Consider the following 11942-nt stretch of genomic DNA (forward strand, 5'->3'; position numbering starts at 1 on the left):
TGTGTGTGTGTGTGTGTGTGTGTATCAAAGCCTGGTATATCTTACTCCTCTGTGCCAGAGGCGCTCCATTGTTGTCCAAAAACAATTACAAACAGTGAGCCAAAGTATTGGACTAGTTGACATATTCCTACAGCAACAACTGTAGTTTTTTTTACTCACTCCCTCATACACCATCCTGCTGCTGGAAATACTCACTAGAGCACCAAATGTGGATTAATCCACAACTGAAAATAATCCCCAACAAATGTACTATTTCCTCCTGTTTGAGTAACATTTGATAAATATTACAGTGGCCAGCTGTTTAGGAAATTACTGAGCATTTTTTAAAATTGAAACAATATATTTGTGAGCTGTTTTTAAATGTTCATATCATCAGTAGGAACCAATAGGCTTGGGTCTGAGAGATGCATCCACAGGGTAGGATAAGTCAGAAAATATATTGTTGGTTTTGATCTTTAATGAGATTTGATGACAGTAACGGAATGCCAGCCTTATGCTCTTAGAAAACACACAGTGATACATTTTTGTATACTTACTTTATATATGTTTTGGATGTTTGTCCTGTGATGATCACTGCTCTTGGTTATGATCCTAACCCCCATCTCATTACCTTCAACATCCTTGTCAACCCTTTTCCATCTTAAAAAGAACACACATGAAAACAACAGATTTTGCCTAAGGACTGAAAACAATATAAAAGAAAAAGGGCTTGATGATAAAATTGAAAGACCAGCAGCTTCAATGTGTAAAGGGTCATTTGTTGGTCCCAGCTCAAAGCCATCAGACTGTCTGTCCCAATCCTATTGGCCTGGATTACCCCAGTCAAGGTCCTAGGTGCTGTGACCACTTAGCTCTCCTCCAGGCTCTTATTGGTTAAGCCAGTTGCTAGCCATGACAGATGTTAGTAGTTTGTGGTGAGGTGAGCAAATACAAATACTGGTAGGATATTTTTTACAAAGACGGGACTTTGACTCTTGACAATAAATAATTTCAATATGGTTTCAGAAGTATGGGAAGCAAGTGTGAAGCCTTGTTAATTAAATGTCAATTAAACTAAAGTTCCAGTGTCTGACCTGTCCGAAATTCCAGCAGGATTCCCGGTCTACAAAGATGTTTAATGATATAAACATGTCAATATAACCCTATTTACTATTATCACCTGGAGTCCTACTATATTTTATAATAATTCAGAGTTTGTCTGTGCATGTATGTTATTTGTAAAACAAAAATAAATTCTGTCACAAATAATCCACCATATTTCAGCAAACACCAAGGTTTCACGAGGAAGTCTTGTTTTTATCTCTGGTTGTTGTTTCTTTTGTGGATGAACACTAATGGAAGGCAGGGAGACCCACACCGAGAAGCAGCTCCAATCAGACATTACAAGACGGTATTTTTGAGTCAGACAAACATATTTATCCTGTGGAAAGTCACTGCAGGAAACTCAACTGTGGGGGGTAAGATCATAAATGAATATATCTAACTAAAATGTTTGCACAAAATCTATGTAATCTACTATCAACAATCATGTAACATTAAGAATGAGAAAAAATAACTGCTTTTGTGATCACATAAAAAAAGTCATACCATTTGATATTGATAGTTAATAGAATAAATGTCAAATCATTATTTATTTCAAGTTTAAAGGCTGATTGTTGCTCCTGAGTGAAAGTTGAAGAAACCAGATGGTTAATTGTCACTTTAAACTTTTCTTTATGGTCAGAACAAACACTTGATGCCAAACAGTGGATCACTTCACAAATCTGAGGTAAAACATTCAAAACAATTATGATGAAATGTTATTCAGCAAATATGCATGAGGAAAATCTTTTTTTTAGTCCCTTTTCCTCAACAAAATAAATATCTTAATAGAAAAAATAAGTTCTGATTCATTCATAATTCAAATTAATTAAATCAAACATTTATTGAACATTTGTTATATTATTAAAATTATATCCCAATAATTATCATTATTGTTTTATTGCCCACCCCTAGTTCACATAACCACTTCTTTTTTTCGGTCTTTGTGTAACCTCACAGTTGATATAATGTGTACACTACTTCCATTTTGACATTCTTTACAGCCACAAATTTTAATGTACATGATATATGTATGTATAAACTTGGATTGATCATGCAGATCATCCTATTTGAGTGGAAAAGTGTATTTTATGACGTGGAGTGGTATCTGAGTGTGACCAGAGTTTAAAGCACGGCTGTTGTAACAACAGCAGGTCTGTCAATCATCACCACTGGGCGGTGCGGTGAAAATCCTTTGGGTGAGACGAGGTAGAGGGTAGTCATGAAATCAGTTCATACCCCTAGCAACAGGGTGTGTGTAGTCACACACACTCAGAGGAATGGTTCCCATTGCCACAGCAAGCAGACACAAATCTGGGACAGACAAACTCATCAAATTAATATTAGGCATTGGCTGTCTGCCCTCCCCTCTCTCACTGTTTTTCCTCACTCTTATTTATATAATCATCCACCTTTCCTCCACTCCTCTTTTTAATCATCTGCTTTTCATCCCCCACCCAAACATTCTCACACACACCTCTCGTACCACCACAACCACCCACTTCCAACAAATCCACAGAGAATATCTGCCCATCCACTCTGATATTACAGATTATCCCCTGATATTCTTCTCCTGTTGTTTACTATGTGTACTGTGGCCTCACATACTCTCTCATTCTGTTTAAAGGCCATTGGCCCCTGGTTCAATGTCATACAGATATGGTGTTTTCTACATATATCTTTTCTACATGGGAATGTTTTTCATACAACTCATGGTCAGTGCCCTTTGTCTTTGACAGATGTCAGCTTCCTCCTCTTTCCTCCGCCCTCATTTTCCTTTTCTCCTTTCTCTAGATTCAGCCAGCCAGATGTTACCAACAGGGGCCAAACCTAAGATTACACTGGACCCCTACATACGCCTCAAATCAGACAAGTTAGACTTGGTGAGTACAGTCTTCTGGTCAGAGATGTTATTTTAGAGCGATGCTACTAAACATATTTAAATATTTACAAACATATACATGTTTGGAGTGGTTTATTTAAGCTGTGGTGCATTTACGCCTTGCTTTAGTTAAGTTAGAGCATGAATCCTTCTCTGCTTGTCTACCTCTTTCTGTTTCTCCTTGTGCTTCTCTCAACCTTACCATTGATGCGCCCCATCTGTCATACTGGTCAACTCACCAAAGTGTGTGTGTGTGTGTGTGTGTGTGTGTGTGTGTGTGTGTGTGAAAGAATATTCCACCTGCTCTGATCAGCTTCAACTAGTGCATAACTGGCTGTCCCAGACAAATGTATTTCCTTTTATCCGGAGACAAGTCAGCAGGTATTGTACTGATGAGGAAATTATTATAAATGTACTGTTTAGTGGTTACAGCATAATATGATAAATGAAAAAATGAGATGCATGTGATAAAAAACACAGATTATGATACTAGTAACCAAAAGGGCTTAAAAGGCTTACACCAAACCACTGGATAAATAATCCACTTACTGAAATGAGAAACTAAGTAACTAAATTTTATTTTACTGTCTGATGGACCTCAGCCACTTGAGGTAAATATTAGTTTGTCTAGAGGCTGATGGAGTCCAGTGGTCCATGAGGTTTATGATGGCTGCTTTACCACGGGCTTTGCACATACCCCGTACTACACCTCTGTTATGAGGCCTTGCTACTGGCCCATTGTGGATTTTTCCTGTTTGTTTAGTGTTGTAAGTAATTGTATGTATGTTGTAATTGTGACCTGCCAAGGAGCTACAATACAAAATAGATAAAAATGTAAATACAACAATTATCCAGTAATCTAATAAATCATATTGATTATTGTTACGACTCTGGCTCTCAGGCCGCAACAAAGAAGGAGGATGCAACTCGAGGTTAAACAAAGAGTAGCATAAATTTATTTAAAATAATGCAAAACAAAAGAACAGTGTGACAGAGCGGTGTGGAAGGTGTCTGGGCAGGCAGGCCTAAATAGGTTGGGCTCACTGGCCATGTGCTCCAAATCTCCTTAATTGCCTGCAGGGAGAAACACACAGACAGCACACAGTACTGAGGCCCAACACCAAGACCTCTCAGGGCCGTCACAATTATATCTCCATGGTGATGAAATAAAGTCTGTTGAAGAAATGAAAGTAATAGGTGGAGGGGTGTCTGACTGTGGAGGCCATAGCATATGATATGATTCTGCACTCAGGTTTTTAAATGATCTCAATGAAGCAAATTTATGCTTATGATTCTTCTCATTCTGATTAACTCACTTGCAACTTTTTCACCGTTGTAGCACTTTTTCATAACCACCCCCAAGCTCTCTCTTCATCTAATTATTGATCTTTCTCTAGCAGCCTCTCTCTGCTTGCTGTATCACACTTGCACTTCATTTGTACAGTATTTTTACCCTATCAGCACATTCTCTTACTGCTCCCCCTCCCCCCTGCCCTCCAGCTTCCCATCTCTCTGCTGATGGTCTCTGTTTTCCTCTGCCTCGTTCTCTGGCTTTCTGCCTCTGCCCTCTGTATAGCTTTATTCAGTTTTGATTTTAATTTTGGCCAGATCCTGCTCAGCAGTAGGTTGACCCTAATCTACCAATTCATTAATGGGATTAGAGGGAGACAGAGAGAGTTTAAATGTTGAACACAGGCACAATTCTCTCTTGATCTGTTGGCTCCTTTGCAAGAGAGAGAGTGAGATGGATTAGGGATATTTTTAGCTTTGAGAGCTACTATAGTAGGTAAGTGTAACAAAGGACAGAAAGCCAATGAAAGAAGAATCGAAGGAGAAACAAACCATGTTAAAGGTTGAACAGAGTACCTGTTGTGGTTTCTGCATATTACTGTATAATGACCTTGTTTAAGGTTCAGACAACAGATGGCTATGACAGGGATTGACTCTTGTGCCAAGCGTAGTGCATAAAGGTCAGCCTTTCTACAAAATGTTCTCACTGGATCGAAAATATAAATGCACACCGTAGCACATACCAGGAATCAAGGTTGGGTTCGAGTCCCTTTGGTGTATGTCATCCCCTCTGGAATGAAAGTATGAATGTTAGTCTGACACTCAGTAACTTTCCTACTTCCTGACCCTGTCCTGAGAACATGTCCTCAGGATTGCTGGAAGGAAATTGGAGGTTTCATGAGAAATTATTTACATTCTACAATTACACACAAATGACTCATGATGAGACTTTTAAGGCTGATTAATTTACTCTTATTAGTATTTAGAATCAATATTCTTTTGACTCTATTGAGTATTTATTCATCAGTTCTCTTCCTGGCAGTGTAGAGATGGCTTTAAATCACATGAGACCCAGGGTATAGAAATAAATTTACAGTTATATAGATATAAAAAATATATAGAAGATGAACATGTATGTATTAAAGTTAAAGTTTGTTTTTGAAATAGTCTCACCGCATGTACATTTGGTGGAGCTCTATGGAACAGAGGAATACTATACATACAGAATACTTGTTAGTAGGAGACATTCATTGTGGTTGACTGTATGAAAATATAGAATATCGGTAGACTTATCCTTTAAACTTAGCCACATGCAAAGATGTTGTGTATTGAAATCAACAGGACGTTTTTCTGAATTTAAGAGAAATACACTCAGTTGCCAGTTAATTAGATACACCCAGCTAAAACTATCTGACACAACAGTCCTGCAGTAATTCCTCCCTAATGTTCCATTTTTGTGTATGCTGTTTTAGAGAGGCGTTGTTCAAAAGATAACCTCTGCAGACTGCATATTCTGCAGAGGGCTGCAGTTAGATAGAACTGATGAGTACATAGTTTGATGTTGCAATGGCACCATAATAAAAAGTCCTCCCTGTGTCTTCTATGCCTCTGTTTTTCTTTCCTTCTCTGTCTCTCAGGCTTTGTCCTTCCTTGGGTTGGATGTCACAGAAGAGAAGAGGAAGAAGTTAAGACAGAGTCTGACCCCAGACCCACAAGGCACTGTGGCCTATGGAGGTGAAGCACACCTACAGAAATACACACAAACACACACAATTCCAGTTGTGTCAACAGCAAGGTGAAATATCTGTGTTGAAATCCTGTCAGATCACAGGCTGGGGCTGATGGCTGCACGTCAGTTTCTGGTTGTGTCACTTGTATGTTTGTTGCATAACCATGAGGCAGCTCTGTGTCCGTTCATAGCCAGGCAGACAGTCACAGCGCAGCATTTCTATGACTAGGTTAATAAATGTTTTATTATAATTATAATATATCATAAATTATAATAATTACTGGTCTAATTATATCTACTAATTAATTTCTATTATATGTATATATATAATAAAGTAGTTTAATAAATGGTACATTATTATAAAGACTTATAGATATAAGAAACTTCATTTAGAATTGCGGTACTTCTAGGACAGCAATCAGTAATTTAGTTTGAGCTCTAATTTCTTCCATACTTACAGGTGTACTATGTGAAACATTTGAAGTTACACAAAACATCAAATGACAAAAAAAAAGTTTATTCTAACTTTTCTCTAAGAACTCCATACACCAGAACTTTAGTTTGTTTCAATTAGATGTAAAGAAAAAATGGCAACAACAAAGTCCTGTGGTGTAAGTTTCTATGGCAACAAACAGGGCACATGGTGTAAATCAGTCTCAGAGCTGTAGGTACAATTGGAACTCCACAGATGAATTTATTCATTGCGTGACTTAAACTGAACTTTTACTGAACGTAAGCCATTACTTAAGCAGTCGCACCTTTACTCCAGTCACTTCCTGTAAAGGTAACCTGATATCCCCTAGAATACACCCATTACCAGGTCAGGGAGCTCTGACCTCTTATTCCTCTGATGGCTCTCTTACTCTGGTTTCCTCCACCATGTAGTCTGCTCGAGGCAGACGCACCAAACTCCTTTCTTACCGTGCAGGCCTGTTACGAAAACTGACTGGCTACAAAATTCGCACTCATTCATCGTCTATAGGAAGTTTAAGTTTCAAGTTAATAAACATATAGGAGCAAGAGCCAGTGACAACAAATTCACAGGTTTTTGTTTTCTCATGTTTAAATGTAAAACGTTTGAAATGATTTCAGATAACCTCATAATTAAACTCACACAAGTGCCCAGAAACTTAAAGTAGATGAGAAGCAAACGTAGATATTTTAAAATCAATTATCGCATAAATTAACATTTATACTTTTATTAATTTGTGTCTGTACAGTATGAAGCCCTTATCCTTTTTAGATGTATCATTTAGGGTTCGGGTGGCCATGGTAACCCTGGCCTTTCTGTCATCAATAGTAAACGTTTTCTATCTGTGCATGTCTGTCCACTCAGACTTCGTGGAGGCCACCCGGAACACCTTCCAGGAGAACCTGGAGGAGTTGGGTTTAGGGGCGGGTCCCTTCATGTTTTCCTATCACGAAGCAGCGAGTTTGATGGACACATCGGCCTTCCACTCCCCTGTAAGCGGTCCTCACAGCTTCTCACATGCAAGCACTCATTCACAGATTAAACAGAAAAAATAACTAATGTGTGTGTGTGTGTGTGTGTGGTGTGTGTGTGTGTCTGTGTGTGTGTAGACATATGAGTCAGAATGCAGCTACAGCAGTGAGGAGATGGAGCAGTTTCAGACAGAGGTGAAGCAGCTGCAAACCCAGATGAAACAGCTCAAGGTGAACACTCACACAGAAGAGCTAGTGGATGGAGAAAGCTTATGTGAAAACAACAACTATTATATCAAGCAATTGTCAAATATTATCTTGAGTCATCTTAGCATTTAACTGAGAAACTGACAAAAGTGTGAACAATATTTTTATTTCAGTGCCTTTTGCAATTGCTTATTTTACAGCATGTCGCTTTTGCTCGCACTCCTATTTTTCCAACTTTTTAGCTTTCTTTCTTGACCACAGACCAATTTTTGAGGAACAGTAGCAGTCATCGCTAGTCTCAGTGACAAATTCATTGCATTTCCTGTGGCTGCTTCATAATAAAAGCCAGCTCCATGGATCAGCAGTCGAATGCTTGTAATTGTGAAACGGCAACAGTGTAACACACATACAGCTATGACACAGCTGTGGGAGAGCACACTTTGTACTTTAACGAACTCCTCCTACGGAATTAATCCAATCGACTTCACATTTTCGCTGTGCAGTCTAAACCTACTGATAATTAAAAGTTGTACAAACTGTGAGTTTTCGTCCACGAGCATGCCCATGCCGTGGCATGCTATGTAGCGCCACAGAGGGGACACCTTGATTAACACCTTCATGCAGCGTCCAAAGCGCGTGGCAAATTCACAGCCACACCGGCAGAGCTCCAGAATCTGTAACGAAGCCCCCTGCAGCTTTAATTCTACACTGTAATGCACCTAAATCATCTTATCAGTGTGACAATGTAGATACAAAATTTACCCTATTAAATAACAATTTTTTTATTTTTATAAATGAAGTGGTTTCTGAACATAGCAGACTTTTGCATATTTACAGAATGCAAATACATTGTTGTATAAAATGAAATTAGTAAGGAATAGATCTTCAAACCGTCAGAGTCAAAGATGCCACGTACTTCAGACCCTGGGAGAAAAGCCGCACTAAGCCACAAGCCAAAGCTCAGTTGGGAAACAACGGACACATGTCTGTAGTAACCAAATGAAGTATAGTGGGTGAGGGCAGAAGGAAGTGTTTTCTCTGTTAGATGTGGTTTCACCCAGCCACAGAAGACTCAGACCCACTGACCTGATGATCACAGCTGTAAAAACCTCCTGGGCTTCATCTGCTGCCTCTCTTGGCAGGTGATGCTGAAGGACATGGAGCACAGCAAGAAAACCCTGGAGGAGGAGCTGCAGAAGACCTCAGAGGTGAGAGATGAGTCGAAGCAGTGTATGGAGACAAATGTGAAAGTCCACCACTTGAATATATTTACCATGGAACATTCTGCTGTCCTTCCCAGAAAGCATGTTTGACTGTGGAGGAGAACACCCGTCTGAAGAGTCGTCTGCAGGCGGCCGAGGCCGAGGCAGGGCAGCGGCAGGCTAGCGGTGCAGAGCAAGACTACGAGGAGGTCATCCAGCTACTGGAGGCTGAGATCAGAGACTTGAAGAACCAGCTGGCCAGCAAGAGGCAAGCACGAGGAGTGGAGGCCACCAAGGTGAGTCTCAAGCAGGTGTTTAACTATTTCTATTTTTATGTCTTTTGCTATTTCTTCTTTACTACATAGAGACTTCTCCATACAGATCTGAGTACTCCTCTGCTGGACACAAGTTATTTCAAAACCATTTCCATCTGGTGTTACTGCGATCTGTATTTTGACATCTGATTATAGGCCTTTGCATTTACACCTCATACCAGGAAACATCCTCGTTATCTTCATTTTGCTTGCATTTTCAGTAAATCTCAATATGCAAATGAAGTAGGTGGGTGCATCCTAGTCAAAGGAAGTGACACTGCTGTGTAGACTTGTCTTCTACCATAGCTAGGGCTTGTCTGTAGCTTTTGGACATGGCAGCTTGAGATAACAGGAAGAGACCACGTTAGGTGACCTTTTTATTCTTCCACGCTGTAAGGATGGCATTTAGCTTGTGAAAAAGTGATCCACATGTTCGCCAGTCTCATTTGAAATGCTGTTTCACGTGTGATAAGATTCTCATGTGCTTTGATCCACTTGGCTGAGGTCTGTTCACAGTGTGACACAGACCATCTCCACATGGGTTCTCTCTCTTGCAGTGTTCTCTGTGTGCATTTTTCACCTGCACCATCGTGTGTTTTTCTTCATCCACAGCAGATATCCAGATGCAGATATCATATTATTACCAGGTGGAAATTGACTTTTACTCAGAGGTCTAAAGGAAGGTGCAAAGTTAAGCTGGATCCTGTAGATACCTTCCGCAGGGATGGGCAGTATTTATAATACATTTATCTCAAATACAAAATATTTGATAGGGTTGATGAAATGACTTCATATGTTGTATAAAAATACTTCAGTGTTTTGTATTTTGTAGTTTAAAAATACTGTAAAGTACGTTGTGAGAAGTCTACGTGATGAATGCTGCCTCTGATTGGTGCCTACTCAGTAATTTGGCTAAACTTCACTCACTTCAAGGTGAGAAACGTGCAGGTTTCCAGCTTTCCATCCGTTTTTAGCATAGATTGCTACAATTTTTAGAGGTTCAGTGTGTGTTGAACGTTCAGTCCCACCTCAAGATAACTTTTTCTTCAACAAATGGATTCTGCAGCGAATGTTTCTCAGGTCACGGCATGTGCTGCAGTGTTTTTGTTTCGGTGTTTGTTCCACATCCACCAACCTACGGACGCCTTTTCATTTCCCCATATCTCCAGGCAGAGGACATTCAGGGGATTCACGCTTTCTGACGACTCTTTCAGAGTTGTGTCAAGCAGGCTACAGACTCTTTTAGTGTAGTTCAGTTTTTTTCAATTTTCAATTTTTCAAGTCTGTATTTGAAGTTTAACTTCAAATACAGACTTGCAGTAAACAAGCTTCTTGCTTCTTCCTTTTATTTTGTAGGCAAAACCACCAAAGAGGAAGTGATTATGTGAGTAACTGTAGCTGCCATGACTGAGATCTATTTCAGCAAAGTATTTATGTATTTATTTATTTATATTTTTGCTGCTATCAAAGCACCATAATCTGGCAGCAGGCCAGATATTATTGCTGGCGGGCAGTTTTGACATGGATCCATAATCATAGAGAGAATTTGCACATAATCATAGAGAGAATTAATGTATTCTCAGCTCTTGTGCTGTGTCAGCCACCGTAGATGTCCCTACGCTCTTTGAAAGGTTAGGGGGCAGTGGTAGACTGGACAGATTGTTGCAATTCACAACCCTCACCACTAGATGCCACTAAATCTTACACACTGAACCTTTAACACTCCCTCTTAAGTTTCGGTGTTCATTTTAGTAGCCATGGCTAAATCATTTACCATTTTACCTAATGTTCAGCCCTCACAGTTCAAGTTAGCTTGCTACTTTCAGCCTACTTTAAGTTTTCATTGGTTGTGCATGAAAAACAATGAAGTGTTTCAATATTACATTTATTCATTTATCTGACGCTTTTATCCAAAGCGACTTACAATTGCTATACATGTCAGAGGTCGCACGCCTCTGGAGCAACTAGGGATTAAGTGTCTTGCTCAGGGACACAATGGTGGATGGGTCACAGTGAAGATTGAACCCGGGTCTCTCACACCAAAGGCAGGCATCTGATCCATTGCGTCATCGCCACCCCATGATATATACACAATATAATGCCATGAGATAGTGTAACTTGTTAAATACACATGTGCCTTATTTTCATAACAGCTTGTGCTGCCATGCTATTAAACAGCAGGTTGTCAACCCATCCACCACTCGGGTTTGTTGTAGTTCACAACTTCTCCTCAAGTCTAAGTGCGGAATGGGGGCTGATTTGTGTTTCATGAGAATTTTTCCTAAGTAAGTCTGCTAATAAACAAGACTGTGTGGCAGAGATGGGGACTGGAGTTAGAGACTCGGACTGAGCACGACTTAAGTCGCACACACAGTGACTTGAGACTCGTCCTCAAAAAACTTCAGACTCGACTCACGCTCGTGGTGCGGGACTCGTGCACAATGTTTATTTTTTAGGAAACTTCTGATGAGGGTGCTGTTATTCCCTCCCTCCATTACCTATAACCTGCCTATGTAACACCTAGCATCTGCTGTGCGCGGCCGCAAGTGAGAGAGGACAACAGCTGCTGTGCCATTCATCATAAACTTTAGCTTTATACAACAAGGCCCTAACAAAGAAACGCTGAATGCAAATAGGTTAGTAACCTCTGGTGAGTAAACACCACCAGCTCAGCATTGGCTATCTAATGTTAGTGTTGTATCGTTCAAAGAACGTATCGTTCATAAGACCTAATCGTGTGTATGACTCGGGAGGAACGGGTTGTCTCTGATATCTGATTCGTTCATTTTCACGCA

The 11942-nt window shown here is 39.9% G+C and overlaps 1 protein-coding gene across 1 annotated transcript in view; it reads left to right on the plus strand.

Annotated features, from left to right (window-relative positions):
* Window positions 1-9824, plus strand: part of LOC123960338 (syntaxin-binding protein 4-like) — a 13900-nt gene extending 4076 nt beyond the window's left edge. Inside the window, exons 2-8 of the mRNA XM_046035021.1 lie at window positions 2875-2963; window positions 5890-5986; window positions 7318-7445; window positions 7563-7655; window positions 8774-8839; window positions 8932-9144; window positions 9705-9824. Coding sequence (XP_045890977.1) covers window positions 2875-2963; window positions 5890-5986; window positions 7318-7445; window positions 7563-7655; window positions 8774-8839; window positions 8932-9144; window positions 9705-9824 — 806 coding nt within the window. The remainder of the gene's footprint in view (window positions 1-2874; window positions 2964-5889; window positions 5987-7317; window positions 7446-7562; window positions 7656-8773; window positions 8840-8931; window positions 9145-9704) is intronic.
* Window positions 9825-11942: the final 2118 nt, after the last annotated feature.

Source organism: Micropterus dolomieu, linkage group LG21 (genome assembly GCF_021292245.1).
Source record: "Micropterus dolomieu isolate WLL.071019.BEF.003 ecotype Adirondacks linkage group LG21, ASM2129224v1, whole genome shotgun sequence".
Classification (NCBI taxonomy): Eukaryota; Metazoa; Chordata; class Actinopteri; order Centrarchiformes; family Centrarchidae; genus Micropterus; species Micropterus dolomieu.